General features: G+C 40.2%; 1 protein-coding gene across 4 annotated transcripts; it reads left to right on the plus strand.

Annotated features, from left to right (window-relative positions):
- The first annotated feature begins 4,075 nt into the window (after nucleotides 1-4,075).
- On the plus strand, nucleotides 4,076-20,316 carry LOC6532855 (LIM/homeobox protein Awh). Of its 4 annotated transcripts, none has more exons than XR_006245173.1 (6): nucleotides 4,076-4,658; nucleotides 16,470-16,651; nucleotides 17,765-17,982; nucleotides 18,798-19,019; nucleotides 19,301-19,361; nucleotides 19,480-20,316. XR_006245173.1 is itself a non-coding variant. In XM_002093556.4 (6 exons), exons 1-6 carry the CDS (start codon nucleotides 4,653-4,655, stop codon nucleotides 19,539-19,541), a joined length of 828 nt encoding a protein of 275 aa, XP_002093592.3. In that variant the 5' UTR covers nucleotides 4,084-4,652; the 3' UTR covers nucleotides 19,542-20,316. The 4 variants fall into 4 exon arrangements, 3 of the variants coding, with proteins under 3 accessions (XP_002093592.3, XP_039229537.1, XP_039229538.1); XM_002093556.4 differs by having other exon boundaries at nucleotides 4,084-4,658; nucleotides 18,798-19,031; nucleotides 19,236-19,361; XM_039373603.2 differs by having other exon boundaries at nucleotides 4,095-4,658; nucleotides 19,236-19,361.
- The last annotated feature ends 1,000 nt before the right edge of the window (nucleotides 20,317-21,316 follow it).

A 21,316-nucleotide genomic window follows, 5' to 3' on the forward strand; every position in this document is an offset into this window, starting at 1 on the left:
ACAAAATAATGGGACGAGGGCGGCGTTTTTACCGACGAGGATAACTCTAATGATAATGATGATGGTAATGATAATTATTATTAACAAAAAAGCAAACAAAATCCACAAACCAAAAAAATGTATTTATTTATTTTAATTTATATATACACTAGAGAGTTATTACAAATATATATATATACATAATGTATAAGGAGAAAGAACAAAAACAAATATGAGTTTGCAATGGGGGAGTGTATCAAATTTATTATTTTTAACTGATTTCCTTTTAACATATATATTTAATGATTTTATATCCCTTGGCAAATTATTAAGTTCTCCCAAAATTATTCAAGTATATAGGTCAAAGGTTATCTTTCCCTCAGGCACATTTAACATAAATTTTCCCTGGCCAAACAGCTTTGCCTATGATTTATGGGCTATGAGAACGCATTGGACAGCCGCTTACCACCACAAAATGATGTCCTTTGGCACATGTTACCACAAAAACTGGCCATAAAACATAACTTGAGCAAACAGGCGCTGACCGGGAGTTGTGCAAACAGCCGGGAACTGGGTATATCTAGCTGCATTTACCATCTATTACATGTTGTCCACTCCATGGTTCTAGCCCCAGACAATTAAGACATATTTTAGGGGTTGACCAGGGTATCTTAACATCTTCATAACACGCGCGACTGCAACACAAAGCCGAAAAAGGTAGCCACAGAAAATCGAACATGCCACCAACAGTTTTTCCAAAGACCTGTCCCAAAAACCCAACCGACTAAAAAAAATAACTGAAAACGTAGCCAACAAATTACCCTGAAATGTTCACCGATCATAGAAATGGAGCACTGGGAGAAATTATTTTGTCTCATCTATAAGTTACGTAGCTCCATTCGTTTTATTCCATTTTTAAGGCACACATTTTCTTTAGTGCATTTTCTTCTTTTAAGAGAGAGTTACTTTTGGTCATCCCTACGATCTTATCGCCTGGATCGGTATCTGCTTGGAGGCCTAGAACATAAATCTGCCAACAAAATGGGAAGATCCAGAGGGCGAGCCGAGGAAACCAAACCCAGAGCCCAAAAAAACGAGCGACGGCGACAGGTTGCAGCTCAATAAAGATCCAAATAAATATAATATCGCTGGTTCTATGAGTCGAACAATGGGAGAAATGAAAAGGATATGTGTTCATTTAGGGTTCGCGGGTTCCAGTTCCATTTACCTGCCCGACTTTCAACCTGTTCGAGGGCCAGAATCGAAGGCGGTCAAAATCAAATGGTCATGGCTTTTGTAAACGGGTGACATTTAAGAATTATGGCATGTAAATGGAAGGCATTCCCGGGAACGCCGATGCGTTGACAGCATCTCTTTCAGGAACCCCAACCATACGATTTCTTTATTTTTTTGTTCGGGGGGCTACTGTTAATCAATTTAGAGCCTTATGGGTAGAGTAATTTTATTTTTTCAAAGTCAGATGCGGTGCAGGATAAGGAAAAGGCTGCTCTTCGATGTGCTGATTAATGGGCGATAGTCAAAGGAAAAAATATACTTGTATATGAAGATCTCTTTATGCACTACGATTATGCTAATAAGGCAATGATAATAACAAGTTGCAGAATTGAATGTTAACTGCAGTTTTCTTTGGTTTAATGTTCAATCTTAATGGTAGTATTTCTTCTAGGCGCTCTATTTCCTGTAGTTTCTCAGTTTTCAGAGCGCTTTTTTTCCGGCACCCCACGGGGCGTATGCGTGTCAAAGCTGCCATCTGCTGTCGGACTTTTGGCTGCCTTTTGATAAATGCACCGCTATTAAAGTGCCGCCTTTGTAATGCGGAAACATCAAAGTGCACTTACACACACGCACTGAAAGCCAAACATTTCACACACACACGCACACAAACACACGCACACACACTGACAGAAAGCCATAAAAATCACTTTGTAGCCATGGAGGAGGCGGTGCATCAGCGCAAACTATGCAACAACAACGGCGAGAAAAAGTGCAATGCAATCAATTCAAAGCGGCGAAAGGGGAGCGGAAAATCCAGCGGGCGGAGCGAGTGCGGGCTGTGAAATTACACTGCACAAAATATATATACATAAGTTTGCTGGTCAACATTGAAATCAAACAACAAAAGCCAGCTCCCTAAAGCAGCTTAAAAGTTTTATTATTTGAGTTTTGCATATTTTTGGCTCTAAGCTTCATTGAACTCTTTAAAATATATAAATGTAATAAGATATGTTTTTTTTTCCCAGTGCATTGACAGCAGAACGAGAGCCAGCAGACGGCAGCATTTAATCCTGCAAAAAAGGCATTGCGAGGCAGCATAAAATGATGTTAATCCTTAAATAACGTGAGCAAAGCAAAAAGCGCAGAAAAAGTGCTAAAAAACGGGGGCAGCCAGGAGGATTGGGGTAGAAGGGGGCAACTCGACTGGATGATGGCGACAGCCAAATGCCAATTGAATGCCAAGCGGCTTTAAGCGACAGCCCACGATCAAAGAGACAGTGAATGAAAAATGGTGCAAAGTAATGGTTAAAGTGCTCGCAGCGCGGAAAGTCAGTGGAAATGCTCAAGGAGAATGGCGCTGCACATAAAGCTTAAACTCAGGCTTAAATCAAAGGATAATGCAGACAATGGAAACTGGAGTAACTCAGGGAGTTATTTAGTACGAAGATATCATTAATTCGTCAGGTTATGGTACTTTCTCTAAAAGTAATTGTAGCTACAATTCTTTCTTTTTAAAATGCATTCTGCAATGCGAAAAAGTCTTTTGTAAAAGACGTGCAATTTAATTTTGTTTTAATTAAATTATTCAGATAAAATGTTCTTTAACTTAAATACTTTTTCTGCTCCGCTTTCATGTTTGGCATGCCATCGCAAGCAGCTAAAAAAAATAAAAAATGTTTAACCAAAAAGAGAGCAGCATCCACTGGCAACAACTCACTTCCCCTCCATCAAGCGGTTTGACCCCAAAAAAGTCAAGTGCGGCGGAGCTCGAGTTCCGTTTTCCCCCTTCCGTACTTCCTCCCTCGATTTTCGGGTTTTCCCTGGACTTTTACTCACTCAGGCAACAGCAACAAAAGCAAAGGCAGCTTTAGTGTCAGCAACAACATTAGCAGGAAAAGCAGAAATGGCAGCAACATCAGTGGAAGTTATGGTGGAAATAAGCGTAACAACAATAACTTTACTTGAAGAGGTTAATAAGGAAAGTAACAGCAGCAACATTGGTCCAAGAAGCAGTAGCAAAACATTAGAAAGTAGGAAAGCAACAGCATTATTACTAAAAGTTGCAACAATAAGTATCTTAAGCGCAAACATCCTGGGTAAAAGCAATAGAGCTAGAAGCAACATGGAAGCAACGTCAGTTCCAGTAACAGCAGCAACATGACAAGATACAACTGTAACAGAAGCAACATAAGTAGATTTTGTAGGCAAAAGTAACCTAGGAAGCAACAAAAGCTACAGTAACAGCAGCAACACGAGCCCCAAAAACAGCAGCAGCATTGAAATCATCAGCAACATGACGGAAATTCCTGCGAGCAACAGCAATATCAGTAGAAATGACACCCAAAGCAGTAGCACTGGCAACAGCAACAGCAGTAGCAGGAGCAACATTAAAAGCAGCCCCAAAAGCAGCAGCAACATCGTCAACGGAGCAACACCCACCCGAATCGCAGGGAGATTCCACTCCGAGTTCGACTCGATTCAAGTGGCCAGGTTGGCACGCGCCGGCGCACTCAATTGGTGCACAGACACAGGCGCGGACTGGGAAAGCACTCAAAATGGGGGACACCACTCTCGGAACTCGTTATGCGGGGCGCAATAGGGGCGTGGCCAGTCGGGCCAATCACCACCATGCCCGGTTGCGCCGCTGTGCGACAGATGTGCGCTCAAAAACCAGTTGAGCGGGTTCTCGAGTCGAGTTTTCGAACTGTGGAGTGTGGACTTGTGGTGGTTGTGCGTACGCCACGGCTACGGATGGCTCATCATCATCGGCATTATACCTGTGGTGGTGGTGGTGGTGGTGGTGGGCATGAGCATATGGAAACCGGGCATGAAGCGAGCCAGTTGAGCAGCACCAGATCCCTGAGCTCGAACCCCGAGCGCCGGCAGTTAACGCAGTGGCCTCGAAGCTGTAACAACATCTCGCGTCCGCTCGATCCGCTCCGTCACCGAGAATAGCGATAAGCGCAGAGAGTATCTTGAGTATCTGCAGTGAAACGTGTTATCGTGATAACGTTATACGTGTGTATTCCATACCATCATACACCAGGTGTATCTCAACCGCAACTATTGAAATCGAAAACCCCAACATTCGCCGTCGGCTGAAAAAGTGAACTGTTATCAAATGTGCTAATCAAAACGAAAAAAAAAAAAGAAGAAAAATGTTGCAAACGTCTGCAAATTGATTTCTATCTCGGATATGCGAATTTACTCTGGTTATTAATAGATCTGGTTTAAGAATACGATTATATAAGCATCCTATGCAGACGGCGGCTTCCGTGGGACGCTTGACAAACTGATCAAGTCGTCGTCGTTATCTTCTATATCTCTTCATACTGGCTGCGATCGGGCTTCATTCCCATTCCCAGGCTAAAGCTGGCGACAGAATTTCGTGCAAAATACTTGGATTAACAACCGCCAAAATTGTGGAGGCAATTAAAATGAAGGTGAGTTTGGATTTCTTGGGCAGAAGTTTGAGAGGAAAAGATTTGTAGATATTAAAAACCATTTATGCATATACAAAGTGATAGATTCTTCTATATGGACTGTAATAAGTTAATTTATTTGCTTCTGGCAAGAGGCAAGTTATCATTTGATGTATAGTAGGCAAATTAGAATAACATTGCAAATTAAATAAATGCTTCTACATTTTGCAGTGTTTACTATTGAAGTTAGTCTTTAATATTCTCTATTAAATTAGACTGTGAATGTTTCATGTTTAACCCGTATTACTCGGTGTTTCACCAGTTTGTTTGCACACCCCCTTGAAATGAAGTGCTTGCTTTCCTTTTTAATTGCCGGACATAAAGTCCAGACCCCGAGTGACCCACAAATCAGTTTTTTATGTCCAGTTTCCTAGCCCGCTGCGAGCATTTTGGGCCAGAAAACGCAACAGGCGGCGTTTGATTGACCATTAGGAGTGGAAATAGTGTGCCGGAGTTAAGACAAAAACCGGAGCAAAACAGTTCCAATTCAATTCGAAAAAAGCCAGCACACTAATAACCGCTGGAAAACGATGAGTTTTCAAAAAATATGGAGACGACACAGGGCGGTGAATATGAAAAGCACACAAATCGCACAGTGGGGTTCCCTACGAAAACACTCAGAAAATAAACCCCAGATCACAGCCCACACTTTTGGGTATTATTCGAGTATTGGCTGTGAAATGAAGGCTGATATTCGGATGTCTCTGCAACCAAACCCCAAAAAAAAATCATATTCAACTTGGCCTTTTTTTGTTGTATCTTTTCAAGACATTGCATTGATCGTGTCGCCTAGATGATGTTGCTCAATCCCTTGTTCATTCAACAACACATATTTTTTTTGGTATTTGGTTTTTGAATTTCGAATTTGATTTTGATTTTATTTTATACCCAGTCCGAAAACGTTTAATCGATTTTTACACCCGCTGTGCGTCGGGCTTTTTTGTTGTTGTTGTGTGCGAACCACCCACAGGATTTTCGAAAAGTATTTGCCATGAGTCTGCAGAGAATCGATCATGATTTATGCTCGCCGATGATCGATTTGCCATGGCTTTGTTCGACGAGCATAATTTTCATTACCATATCAAATTGGACAAGGTGCTGACGCTTATTGCTCTGCGCTATATTTTTAATCGCCCGATTTATTCGGCTACATTTCTTTACCGACCATTGTCATTTGGGGAAAAATCAGATCAGCGGGGGATCCGTTTACATTTCGATTCCCCGTTAAGCCCAGAACTAGAACTCAAATGTCAACAGTTCTGAGGTGCCGTCGCTGGTCAGCGATGGGGAATTCTCGGCGAGAGACCTTTTCTTGACATCATCGATCTTGACCCGGCCCAGATGTTGGTAGATCCCCCCCGCCATATCGTCGCCCCGCTTTATCATCCAAATCCAAATCCGAAAATGACGCCACTAGGCGCTGCCTTATGAATATTCAACAAAGTATGGAGATGGAGTCTTTTTTCCCTGCTCTTAGGTAGTCAGTCGGAGAAAGAGATATAAAAAAAGGCATAAATATTTAAGCGTTTAAATGTCGAATGCCTGCGAAGCAGCTATAAAAAACGTATATACATATTTCAATAATCGATTTTACATTAATAATTCACATGAAAATTGAAAGATTGGAAAAAACTAAACCCCCCATAAATACACCAAAGATGTTTTGTGTAAGAAGTCGTTGACGCCTCCATTTGTGGCTTCAAAAGTTTTCTTTAATTGGAGATTGGGTATTTGGAGGCGAACTAAAGTGGGTTTTGCATTAGGATTAAAACTGGGGATTAGTGGTTTAAGCATTTTAATTTTTGTTAGGTTTTTTAAAAGGCTATTCATATTCAAAGTATTTATACTATAAACATGACTTTTTATAGGATCGTTTAATTATTAATATTTTTAAGTGTAAATTGAATGTGAGAGTATATTTCCTGGTTTACAGAATGATTACAAAGATTTTAGGATAGAGCCTTTGACTTTCCATATCGCCATCTACTTATTAGCTTTGAGTGTTTAAACAAAACACCTTTTGAGGATTACATGCCTAACTCCTTTGTCCCATAAACCCGCACAAGAAACCAAAAAAGGAGCGCGTGCCGATGGCCAAGATTTTCCTACTTACCGAAGGATATTGGGAAAACCAGCTGCTTGAGCAGCGGTCAGCAGATTTTTCAGCAAGCCCCCTAATAATTGGATTCCCAGACAAAGGACATGCTCACGAGTGTCCTGTGACCACTGGGCGAAAATGCCTAATTGTCAACGCTGACAAGAAGTCTACGCCTTGGGCCTCCTTAGGAAAACAATGGGCAAACGGCAAATGCATCTTGACTTGAGCCAATTGCCCCGATCAGGGACAAAAGAGAAACAAATATCACACCTTTGTTTTGGACATACATATAACTATTGACAATAGATGCCAGAATGCCAGAGTTCCTGGTCAGTTGTCGGGTTGCGCATGCGAATTGCAGGAAGAGATCGCCGGGCAGACGTGTCAAAATCGCAGCAGCATTTTTAGCAGGTAAATGCGAAAAGTCCCCTTTCGAATGTGTATCGAATGCAGGAGGCACAAGAGAGGTCCTCACAAAACCGCACAATAGATGGCGAGTCGAGTGTCTTTCCATTGTTCGCTCGAGTGCATCCACAAAATAGTCCTTAAAGGACGCTTAGTTGGCCTACAAATGATGCATGGCCCTTGGGCCTGTAAAATTGTAAAATGCCACAAATCATTGCCACTCCTGTCTGCCGGTAACTCAAAAAAAAAAAAAATGTATATATAGGAAGGATAGAGACCCAAACCCGCCCCTGGAATTTACGAGCCAACCCCTAACAGCAAACCATTCGATTTGATTTCTGGCAAAAAAATTCCAATAAATAAAATAAATGTCCTTTTGCCAGTTTGTCGCCTGAAAATATTCTCATTTAATTGCTTGACAATTGCAAATTGGCCAAAGAGGAATCGTTTTCGTATTACAAACGGCAGTGCGCTTACTAAAAAAGTTATCCAACATTTCTAAAAGAACTTGATTTGGGCATAAAAATATATTTCGTTAAATACCCAGACCTTCTAAACTTCATATTATATGTATCGATTGTTTTTCTGTTCTTACCACTTTGTCAGCCAAACAACAAATGGTTTTTGATTGTCTGACAATTGCAAATTGACAAGATAGGGGTTTTCAATACGTTGTTATCGGTGGCATCTGCGAACAGTAGCCAAAGTGATTAGTTTTAGGGAAGCGAAACTAGTTTAGAACCTCTTTGCTGTTTGAAACTCACCGCTAAAATCATTCAAAGTCACCCAAATAAATTATCGGCTAGAACTCTGGCGGTGGCCCACAAAAAACAACTCCGGACTTGATTTATTGGCCCACAAAAAAAGAGGGGACTGAAATACAATAGCCGAAAGCTGGAAACTGAAATATGAAAATATTATATGTGTAATTTATGCAAAATGCAGATTTAGCTAATTAATTGTGGCCAATGCTCAATAAAAAATAAGAAATCAAACACGAAATCCCCCTAAAAACTCCGCACAAAGATGAGCTGTAAAAAAAAAAGGCAGACGACGCGAAATCAATAAAAGCCCAACTTATTGATGTTTAGTGGCTGTGACATGTTGACGAAAAGACAAAAGCATTTGGGATTTTCGGTTTCGGATTCACTCGATGCTCGAGTCCCCAACATTATGATGAATGCCTTAAAAATGCGCAAAACAAAAAAGATACATATTCAAAATAAAAAGCACGTAACAAATACAAGAGAACAAGAAAAACGCGTGTCGAAATCGTTTTGAGATACTTGCGGGCGATTTATTACTGGTTTATTAAGAGAACTTTGGCATGGCGATTTCCTCACCAGACTTTGAGTTTTGAGTTCTATTTGCACAACTGCCGCCCGCTAAATTTATGCAAAAAAGTACAAAACATTATTGTGGCAAAATAAAAATAAACAAAAATAATGTTAATTGATAAAAAATGGCAAACGAAATGTTTGCCGTACTTCCAATTGCGAGGGTGGCTACACCCATAAGCTCTGAATTTCCAGCTTAATGCAAATGTTTCAAATACAAATTCAAATTTATTGGCCAACAAATTGCATAGCCACAGGGTGCTCTATTATACAAAGTAACGCCGTTTGTGCATTCGAAATAAATTCGTTGGCGATTATCTCTAATTAAGAGTTAATAAATGTGCAAGATCAGATCCCGATAAAAAAACATAGCAGTAGCATAATTTAATTTGACATCGTTACAAACCTTTGTATTGCCATGAATATTGATTTAAACTGATAACAGATCTAGGGATATGAAAACGGGAAAATATGACTACATACAAACCAATCAAAATTAAATGGAATATTTATTAAATTTGAACAATGCTCACCTGAAAATATATTAATTTATAGGATTACCTTTTTTGACTTGTCCGCTACTCCCAAATTGAAAGTAAATTAAAAATCCAAGTGGCCATAAATCTATCGTTATAGAAAGAGCTTTATTCTGACTCCCCGCCCCATTACCATATAATTCGACCTTATCAATTCAGAAGACAAAAGCCCGAACCTGTGGCGACATATATAATTTACAAGTTCGTTTTGAATCGAAGACAGCTGCCGAAAGCCGCAAATGATTAAAACACGAAACAAGTTCAGGAAATTGCTGGTCCCCAAAACCAAATTGTATACCACATAGATAGATACTTATAGATAGAGCAGAGGGCCCAGAAGCAAATCGAAAAGCCATTTTCAGATTGCCACTGTCATCTGAATATTTAGTTTGCTTTTTTTGTGTGTTCAACTCCTTGCTTTATGTTTTTGTTTAGTGTTTTCGGAATGTCGTTGACGCTGGTCGTTCGCTTTGAAATTTAATATCGAAACGTTGTCTATGCAAATGAACATTGCCACCTGTTTATGTTTATGGCCAGTGGAAATGGCAGCCAGAGAAGCTGAAAGCTAAAAGCGGGAAGCTGGGCTCCAAAAACGGCATTAGCTGCATAAGTCGGGCGATCTATCAACCTCGATCCCGACTGGGATCTGGGGATTCTGGTCGTCGTTCTCGAGTGGATGATCTGCGCGGTGGAAAACGCGTGAGAACGTTGCCCCGTATGCAAATCACTTTTCGACCTCAAAAGCCCCGCTCCGGAGCCCCGAACAAAATAAAATATACGAAAACTAAAACGAAGAAAGTATTAAAATGAAATTTATCTCGTATGCGAGCAGTCAACAGTTATAATAAAACGCGGCTGGGAGCGCACACAACAAAAAAAAAAAAAAGAGGCCGGTGTGTTTGCCAACAGCAACATCTCCAACGAAATGGCTGTAAAAACTCAACCAGACCAGTCCCAATGAAACCCAGAACTCAGAACCCAGTACCCAGAACCCACAACACAGAATACAGCATACAGAACACAGAACTCAGAGCCCAAAACGATCCCATACCGATCTGATGCGATCCGAGACCCGGAGAGATCATCTCGCGTTGAGTTCAGTTTTGTGTTTTGTAGTGTAATAAAGTGCGACATTTGAAGTCGTAGCCGCTCTTTAGGCCATAACTTGTCAACACTGGAATTGTGGGATACTGGGGTACATTACACTGAGAAAAATTCAACAAAAAGTAACTGAAAAAGCCTCTTAACTAAAGGAGTTTTTAGTATTAATGTATGTGCATCAAAATATTTCTAAGTAATAAATCTATAGTAATGAGGAGACTTTGGAATCCGATCTTATTGATCCCTCTTTTGTTGCAGTGTAATTTACACACCTAATATATACCCCGAATCCCCCATTTTACCCAGCTCAACCGAGACTTCGTCATCGTCAGAATTTCAGAAACCGAAATGTAAAAAAAAAATACAATGATATAAAGTGAAATAAAACTTTTTATATATGCATATATAAAGTTTATATTTTAACACAGCCTTTTTCGTTTCGCCTCTTGGCGTTTTAACGATCGGTTGTATATTATCTTTAATAGATATTTCATTTGCATTTTAGTTACTTTTTGGCAATTGTCAATTAGCCACTTAGCGGCTTAAATTGAAAACTGACAGCTGCAAATCGAAGGGCTTTTCTTCTCAATATTTCTGTTGGCTGTCGAGAATATTGGCTCTTTGTTTTGGGCCCATAAAAACGTTGGCGACTTTGGCTCGCAACCATTTGGCCGTAAAATATTTTACGATGTTACGCCAACTCGATTCCCTGTCCTCCCGCCTCCCAAAAATCCACGCCCTTCCCAGATTCCCAGATGAATCCACATCGACGAGTTGTCTGCCATCATAATATTTGACTAGGCTCCACTCTGGATTTGGATGCCCGAGGGAGGTGGGGAAGTGGAGCTGTGTGTGCGTGTGATGTGCGAATATGTTGTGAAAATTGAATGGCATATGCACATTTTGTCGCCAGTGATAAAATTTAATAACACTGATAAATTTAGCAAAAACACGCTGCACCATTGACATAAAGCGGTAATTAAGTTTGCCGGAGAGATGCACAAACCAACAGTAAGGCACTCGTAGTTGGACAGGTTTGCTTGAAAGTGCAGTAGGCATTCGATAAGCAGAAAAAAGGAGAAATTAAATATGAGTGAGAGAAGTGTAGCTGCGGAAATAAAGGAAGTAGAAGAATCATAGCCATCAAGTAAAATTCATAGCCATCAAAAGTCTGTAAAAATGATAGTAGTACAAAGATAAGCATGTTAATATCTGCACTGAAGACTTTTCTTGATACTCTAGGCACACTTAGTCAGTGCGCACTGTATTCCCATAGAAATGCATGCCCTTTTCATTTCTGTTGCGTTTTTGTTGGCTGCCCAGTTATAGCAGCCCATTAATTTGATTCGATCAATGGGCGCGACAACAGCAACACCAACATCCATAGACTTTATATATGTAGATGCACATATATAAATGGAGGAGTATGTGGACTGAAGGACTGAAAGAGTTGGTCGGCGACATTACCATTAACCGCTGCCTGATGAAATATTTGTAAACATTTAGCCAATTTATGGAGCGTGCTCGTATTATGGATATGGATGCTTTTATTCCACATTTTTTGTTTTTTTCCTTTTTTCTTTGTATTACTTTACTCCAGATCGTGGGCGTTTGTTGGCCGCTTCCATTCATAAAGAGCAGTTCGTGTGGCCATTAAATAACAATCAGATACGAAACGATGATCCCAACTTAACGCCAAACAAACGCCGACGTGTTAACTTTTTGGTAGTCATATTTTAGCATAATTCAATATATTAGGGCCCACGCAACGCGGGATAACACAAAAAAGTAGCTCTAATTAAAAAGCGATACGCCTTTTTGGAAAGTCAGCGCGCAACCAGCAACTGTCCATAGCAAGTAAAAAAAATATATTTATTTGACAGACGCCCGTTGAAAATTTTCATGGCGCATAATCAGCTAAAAAGAGTTTACACAATAAAAATATTGGAAATAAACCGAGCAGCCTTCGCTGCGATTTGTTGTTGAAAAGCAGCTTAAATCGAGAGATCGAAAGGCCTTAGGAAAACATTTGCCAAAATCCGTTCAAGTGACAAGTGGCCAAGTGGCCAAGTTGTTGTTATAACTGCTTCGATATCGGCCAAAAAGATATGTCCATTGTGGTTTCTCTGCTATCAAGCGGCTTTTGTTTGGATTTTTTTCCATCCATCTATCTATCTTTTTTTGGGAGCACAACATTCTCACGGTGGATAGAAAACGCAAGGAGATGACAAGTCACAACCGGAGAAACCAATTGAGTGCCAAGGGCTTTTGTCATCAAACCAACGATCCATCCATTGATATAGCAATCGATATTGGTTCGGTAGTCCCTCCGATGATCGCTCAATTTGCGCAATGACGTGAAAGATTCGAATGATTCAAAGATTCCCGGTTTTTTTCGTGGGGTAATCGATCTTCTAGGCGTGTCCCTACTTATTTTTATTCGAACCAAAGATGATACAGTTCTCAACTCAGCCAGCTACCGGTTGCGTTTACTTTTATTTTTGTTTTTTTTTTTTCCTTGAACACCTTGCCCGGACAGATAACTCTATGCATATCCCTGTGGAATGGGCAGAATTATAAACTTTATTGCATACTCTTCATGTGTCTTTTATAGTTCGGTCTGGGCCTTTTGTTTTTCCCACTTTTATACGACTTGCCAGTCGTATGCCGTATGCCGTATGCCAGGGGGTTATTTACGACATTTCGAGCCAAAAGTTGCAAGGTGCAAGTTTTAAATTGTGGAATTTTTATGAGGGCCTCGCTTCGCATGGGTCGAGTGTGCTTATATAACATTGGGTATTCATAGCAAATAATAACAATAAAAGGCACAGAACTAGCCTCGCTCTCACAGATAACCGGGGAGATCTTTTATCGCACTTTGCGACCCGCAGAGATCCGGCGAATTCATCATCTTCTATCAATTCCGAAAATCTTTCCCAGTTCCGTCTGCCAAGATGGGGGTCTTAATTCCACTTATATCTATTTTTTGAAATAGAAGCTAAGATTCAGATAAGCAGCCTTGATCCTTAAGTTCGAAACCACTTAATGTGTTACAAATTAAGTTCCTTAACGTCATTAACCATGTGATAAATGTATCTACCCCTCAGCCAAAGCCATTCACCATTTCTGGCCTACTAAAGCCATTTTCCGCACTTTATTCTGTCACCCAGTCGGAAAAGTTTCCACGAATTCTAAGCCGACAAGAAACCCATTTTGAATTCATGGGCAGATTTATGCAACTCGCATTGAAAAGCACACACACACACAGTCGCAAAAGGCTCACGAGACACTCACGAGTAAATTACAGTCAAATGACATGCTCGCCAAAAATGCCACTTCAAATGTGTCCTTCTGCCCGATTCCCTCTGCCCCCTCTCCGCACCGCAGCCATCCATCCGCCTATTTTGTCCTTCTGACAACTGACATATTTTCAAAAGTGGGCATAGACATGACAACAACAACAATTGCATGTGTATAACCAACAAGCTGCAGGGAATTGGAAGTGCGATTTCGACTCTGACACACTGCGAAAAAGTACTTTAAACTCCATTCGATTATTTAACCAAAGTTTGTACTTAAAGCTATTTAAATACTCATATAAAATAATATTTAAAATATTTTAAAATCGAATCATTTATGAGCTCTTCAATCTTCTACTTATAATTTTCATATTTCGAATACTTTCAAAATCATTTTTTTGAGTGCATTGAAGTCACTGTCTCAGCCTCCGTTTTTGTGTGTTAAAACGGGCGTTGGGAAAACAAATTGCTGAAAACACCCCTCGTACCGCTACCCCTCCCTTGCCCTCCCTTGCCTTCCCTTTCCTCACCCCACCCCAATTTTCCCGGCAATATTCGGCCTTGTTGTTGGTTGTGTTTTTCGGGCGCGCAATGTGAAAAGTTAAACGAAAGTGACAGGCGACGCCAAAGAGGAAGGGATGTGGGTTTGGGATTGGGTTTTGGATTGGGATTGGGACTGGGACTGGGACTGGGCTGCGGTAGATATGGCAGAGCGCAGGCTCGTCCAGGGAAAATCGGGTGGTTGAGGGGTATTTGTGGGCATGGTGTGGTATCTATGGGTCGGGGGGCCTGACTGCCGACTACCGCTATTAAACGCGTCACATATACACGGCGGAGTTGAAAAGTTAAATGGCAGCGGCTGCGCGTTCAGAGACGGCCATGTTAGGATGTAGTTATTTAATGTCCACGGAACACGCACAGATACAGATACAGATGCAGATACAAGCTCACATGTTGCTCATTTTGATGGTGGCCATATTGCATATTTCGGTAGGCCTCAAACCCCCCCTCCCTTCCTTCGAACGTGGGCCATACTAGTAGATACATTTGTATCTGATAGTTTGCGGCCTGTCATAAATTATTCTCATAGATATCTATTACCCAAGGGGTATGCTGTTGGTTATGCGCTGTTTTTTTCCTCCTCAGCTCTGCGCTTCGGCATTGTCTTATTAATTGCCTTAGTCGCAAATGGCGGGCCCTTTGATCGGGTTTTAGTCACGGCCAAAGGTTTTATCTCGTATTTATTTGTATTTATTTTCCGGCGGCAACAGAAGAAACGAATTCGTCAGCTAAGTTAACAACAAGTTGCCATAAGTTAAACGACAATTATTTGCGTCTACGATTGTTTTCTCAACGCCAGTTACCAACATACAAAAAAAAATAACAGTCAACATGTATTTTCCCTGCCATTTTTGATTAATGGAAAACTTCGTTTCGCATTTCCTTGCTCGTTGCATTAATGAATGAAAAGTACATAACCGCAACGCGGACCATTAATTAAACGCTTCAAGTACTGCATTCAATTCTCTTTATGTGGATATTTAAAATTCATCCCAAATTGCACATCATAATCAACAATAACCAGATCGAGCAATTGAAATGTTTTTCAATCAAAAGAAAGATAATGAGAAGGCATTAACTTGGACTGAAGCGTTCTTTGATGGAAATAAGTAAATTATTCCAGTTTAAAACTGTAATATATTAAAAATTTATTGAATATTAGCAAAAATACAGTGGTTTATTTTTCTAAAAGATTTTTGATTTACTTGCGTTTAAACTAAGGGAACATGTTTCAATGTTTTGGTTCTGTAATCAGCATGTATTAATATGCATATATTAAAAGTACATTTTAAAGGTTTTAAAACCAACCGGATTTACTTTCACATTTTATCTTATCTTTGCTTGATTTATATATAATTAAGTTACATATTATTTAGAACACTTGAGATATATCACTTGAAATAAATTCACAACAAATAATTTACCTTCGTTAAAAATACCTTAATGCTTTACAAAATGATTTACAAATTCTCATGTGCATCAATTAAATATGTGCTTCAACTTTAATTTTATTTTAGCACCTTCTGATTACCTAGTGACATAAATTTTCAAAAAATAAATGTATTTAAATTTAAATTATTACATGCAGTCGGTCGAAATTCCCATTTCAATATACACTTGTTCAAATTATCCGCTTTAATTAATTAATAAGGCAATGCAATGCAGATTTGGCAGCCGTTAAAATATTTGTTGAAATCAACACTTTACGCTCAGCACTAAAAAATCAATTAAGAAAGCCGCAATCTAAATAATATGGATAATACGGCGGATTATTTTTCGCCTCGGTCTCTTTTTTGTACTTTATGAAACGCAATAAAATTTGTTGGAAACACTCATTTAAATCGGCGTAACATGCAGGCGATACATTGAATATTCATAAGATTGATCTTTGGATGGGTCGATAAATTTCACATTTTGGTGACTTCGGAGTGAAGCAGTTGCCGTCGCAGCCACAATAACACTGATATCGCCAACAACAATTAGCATAACATTTTTAAATTTATGGTTCAATTTTGAAAAAAGAGCGAATCGGAGTCCGAAAAAATGCAAAACGAAAACAAAACAAATCCACCGGGCGAATGAAACTCGTCTTTTGTGCGGCTATTGAAATTTGTTAATATACATAAGTTAAATGCTGCAGCTAAGAAATAAAACAGAAGCCGCCGGGACATTTGCCAGATTTATTGAACGATTTCATTTGAAGGCACAACAAAAGAAGAAACAAATCCGACGGGCGCTACGATTTCAGATCAGATCGCATAGCTTTTCGTATGTATATCAAACCGATCCGGTTCTCAGGTGTGTGTGTGTGATAATAAAAAAAATAAAGAATCACATGAATTTGCATAGAAAACTTGTCTAAACTCCAATGCTGACCACGATTTTCATTATATATTTTATATATTATATTTTATATACCCGCTTTCTTCTTCCAGACTGAGCTGCGTTCCTGCGCAGCGTGTGGGGAACCCATCTCGGATCGGTTCTTCCTGGAGGTCGGCGGCTGCTCCTGGCACGCCCACTGCCTCCGCTGCTGCATGTGCATGTGCCCCCTGGATCGCCAGCAGTCCTGCTTCATCCGGGAGCGGCAGGTGTACTGCAAGGCCGACTACAGCAAGTGAGTATTGCCAAATAAAATATATAACAAAATATGGATAAAATTATAGAGATAAAATATTCTATAGATACAAATCTAGAAGTATCATACAACTATACTTGACCTTTTAAACATTTCCCCTTGATTTTAATTCGATTTTCCACCGTGTAGCATACCACTTCACTCAAAAAACTGCCCCATTGAACTTTCGAAAAATTCCAATTGATTTTCCAAACTCGATTGTGTATGTGCACAAGTGTTTTCCGAATAGTTTCCCACACATCTTCTTCTGTCCACCTGGTTAATTGTAATTGTAACAATTCGACAGCGTTTGCAACTTAATCCATAAAGTCAACAGCGACAAAGATGCGGCCAAAACGTAACGAAATGAAAACTTTACGGGGAGAATGCAACTTGCAAGTTAAAAAGTATCTGGCAGATACAAAAAAAAAACACAGGGGATGGGATGGGGAAACGTAGGAAAACGGTGTCGACGTCGAACGAAATGAAAATAAACAAACAGACGCGCCGTGAGATGCTGTAAAAATATTTATTTTTCAAGTTAAGAATTTTAAGTGTGCATTGCCCGATGGAGACATCATCCAGCTTCGGCTTTGGCTTCACCATCGTCATCGGCTTCGGCATCCCATCCCATCGCATCGCATCGCATCGTATCTGAACCCATCCCGAGACCCATCCCCATCACCATCCGCATCCGAGTCATGCTCTGGCCATACATTGTTGTGGCTGTTGTAAAAATAAGCTTAAAAGCTAACAATAAGCCACCGAAAGTTGCCGACTCATTTGGAAAAACGTTTGCCAGGCCAGCAACTTCCGCTTGGAAAGCGCTCTGGCATACAGGAAAATACTTAAGCATATCGCATTGATAAAGATGCCTCCGTTCTCCATTTCGATTTGCTCCCATATCTAAATGGGCATGCGCTTCAAATGAAACATAATTTGCATTCCATTTTGATAGTTATCCAGTTTTAAACGAGCTAATACTGCTACTTACTCTTACGCTGTACGTTTAATTACTTATTAATTTATTTAAGTTCTCCAGATGTATTTTGTATTTCATTTTTATCACCTATTAAGCCCCACTGATTGCTATTTCCACTCGTTTAATTGCAGAAATTTCGGCGCCAAGTGCTCGAAGTGCTGTCGCGGCATCTCCGCCTCGGATTGGGTGCGTCGGGCACGGGAGCTGGTCTTCCACCTAGCCTGCTTCGCCTGCGACCAGTGTGGACGCCAGTTGTCCACCGGCGAGCAGTTCGCCCTCATGGATGACCGGGTGCTCTGCAAGGCTCATTATCTGGAGACGGTCGAGGGTGGCACCACATCGAGCGACGGTTAGTATTTTACTAGCGCTTTACTTGTGTACCTTTCATCAATTGTATGAACAAAACTGGGGGCATAAAAACAAGTTGCAAACATGCTGCACGCTTCAACGGCAGAACGGTTGCCAATTCGGGACGCTTCACTGTGAACGGTACAGTGAGGCTGCGGCAGTGTTAAGCGCCAGCCAGTCGCCGCCACTGACGAAATCGTGTCACACTCGTAAAAAACAACTCTGCCGTTGATTTCTTTCCTTTCCTGAGACGACGTGATCGGCTTGTGAATGTCGTAGCCCAGTCCCCCAGTTCCCCAACCCAAAAGACTCCATCTGCAGTGCCCTGAAAACCCCAACTCCTCCCTGGATGGGGCAGACCACCGTGTCCGGTCACAGTGGCCACATAAAGCATGGCAGCAACAGCAGCAGCAGCTCTATAAACCATAAACACTTTTTGACGTTTTCAATTTGGCCGACTGTCAAAATGCTTTTAGACCAGGCCTGGAGTCACTGGGAACTTTTCAGTTAAAGAACTTTATGGCTTACACGCACTTGAGACGGTTCAGAATTCCCTTCATACAACGTCCACAACATTCCATAAATATTATAAAATTGAAATATATTTTAAATTTGCTATAAGTATAAGTTCCTTTTCATGCTTAATATATATTTCAAATAATTGTTGATATATTTACATTAAATGAAGAATCCTGTTTGTTTACATATGATACTCTACCTTTTACAGTCTCGTAGGGACTTAAGTTGCAATTGTAATTGCATTTCTGATCGCCTTCTTATTTGATTTTAACTCTTTTTATTTTTTTCCCATTTCAGAGGGCTGTGATGGCGATGGTTATCACAAGAGCAAGACGAAACGGGTGCGCACCACATTCACCGAGGAGCAGTTGCAAGTGCTGCAGGCCAACTTCCAGATTGACAGTAATCCGGATGGCCAGGATCTGGAGCGGATCGCCTCGGTGACCGGTCTCAGCAAGCGTGTGACGCAAGTGTGGTTCCAGAACTCGCGAGCGCGTCAGAAAAAACACATACATGCTGGTAAGAATAAAAGTAAGTAGTGGATTAGTGCCGCATGCATCCTCCTCTAGAGTATCCCTAGAAAATCAAAAAAAAAAAAAAATAAAATAAAAGTAGAACCCGATTTGATGCCCACTTGCAATTGATTCCCCACATGCAATCCTTACCAGCTGCCAACACAGTACTTACAATTTCTTCTGTTTTCTTCTACTTTCAACAAACGATTTTTGATTGCAGTACGCGAACCGGAAGGAAGCTCATTTGCGCGTCATATTAACCTGCAGTTAACGTATTCATTTCAGAATAACGCACAGAACCCAATGCATTTGAACGGCTCTAAAGCGGGTCTATACCCGACTCATGGTAAGAAATAAAGTTAACAAATTGCATATAAGCTGGCTTACTAAAGACTTACTTAGGGAACTATACATACATACCAAGGATAATCAACTAAAAATACATTCCTTTCGTCTACTTTCAGAATCCTCTATGGATGAATTGTCGCAGGACTCCAGTGTGCACTGTATGCCCAGCGAGGTGTGACTGGAGCAATCCTCGCCAGCTCGAGCACATCGCTAGATGCCTGGCTGGCCACCCACAAAACGTCCTTTCCTAGTCAAAATTTATGTAATGCGTCCACGAATGCAGTTTCGCAGAAATCACAAAATTCGATCCGTTGAATACTAGAAAAAAGATAAACCCATCATACAAAGCAGTCCCAGTTTTTAGGCTTTGAGCAACCCGAAAGAACCACCCAACGTCAACACAGTGAAATCTCATCATAAAAGACACAGCAAACAAACAAACAAACAGACAAACAAACATTCCTGCATTGTAGTCTAAGAAACTGCAGCTTAGTTAATTTAATTTAAATGAAATTTAAATTTAATTTAGTTTAATGTTCAGTAATCGTTAAGTGTTTCCCCATCATTCAACTCGAAGATTGATAACTGCTTGCCAAGGCTCCTGTAATATATTTATGCGTATGCCTAACCAATCATTGTCGTATATATTTACCATGAGAAACGTTGTTATTGTTTATTTTCTTGTTTTCTAAATGTATAAAAATCGATATAAATATATATATATATATATAAACTTAGAACTATAGTCGTATCCTAAATATAGCTCGCCAGGCAATTTGTATATAGTAATGATAGCCGAAATTGATAAGCAACGCAGAAAACAGTTAATGCGAAGAAACTACACAGCTAAAAACTAACATTTAGTTAACAAAAATTATAAAATACAATTAAAGATGAACCGAAATCAATTAAAAAAGAAAAACAAATTAAAGAGAAAACCACTTTTTCAAAAACAAATCAGACGTGTGTTGTAAATTTATTGGAAGTGGAAGGGTCTAATTAAATGGTTTATATATCAGTTGAATGGATGAATATCAAAAGATATTTAGTGAATGTATCTTGTATTCTTCCCATAATGATGGGCAGTGTATCTGTAGCTTTTCGTTGTTTGTTTTGCTATTAGTTAACTGCTATTGATTGAAATCTTCTGCTAATACCTCAATTTCTATCAATTTGAACGTTTGCTAATGCCAAACAATCTCTTTGGGCAACACTCCAAACCGATTTCCGGTGCTCCTCTATCCGATCCGATCCAATCGCTCGATCATCAACCTGTGCCCCACCAAAGCGATCTGTTGAATAAGCATCTGCCGCAGACAGTGTGACGACGACTTTTGAGTTCGAGCTGCAAGATCGCAAGATCGCCGGTCGGATCACATGCACATGGCTTGTGGGCACTCGAGGTGCCAGTCATGTGGCTGGATTCTAGTGTTGCACTTCAGGTTCCGTGCTAAGTGCATCGAGAGAGAAGCGAAGGCATTAATTGAATTATAAGCCTAGATTATGCAGAGGTTTCCTGCCCAACATCCCACATCCAACATCCAGCTGTTCGGATAAAGCAATTTGTGTGGAAGATCATCGCGATGATCATGCTTATTGGTATCGAGAGTGGATAAGGTATTGGGTATTGGGGATTTGGGTTTGGGTTTGGGTTTGGGTTCGGGGTTTCGGGCATTCGGATTGAGGAATGGGCATGACTGGGCAGGCTCTGGGTACTGCACTTGTTTGTAATTCCTGTTGTTGGTTTATAATTGTGCGATCGCATTGCAGACGAAAAGGGCTTTCCATAGCACGTTACAAAAATATCAACAAATCGTCATCATTAATAATGATCACTCCGGGCTATGCTTGCTACTACACGGAAAGAAAAGCATATTCAAAATAGCTATCAAAATTAGGGATTTTATTGTAAAATAGCTTATCACTTAGGACTTCAGTTGAAAATATATATCA

Source organism: Drosophila yakuba, chromosome 3L (assembly GCF_016746365.2).
Source record: "Drosophila yakuba strain Tai18E2 chromosome 3L, Prin_Dyak_Tai18E2_2.1, whole genome shotgun sequence".
NCBI lineage: Eukaryota > Metazoa > Arthropoda > Insecta > Diptera > Drosophilidae > Drosophila > Drosophila yakuba.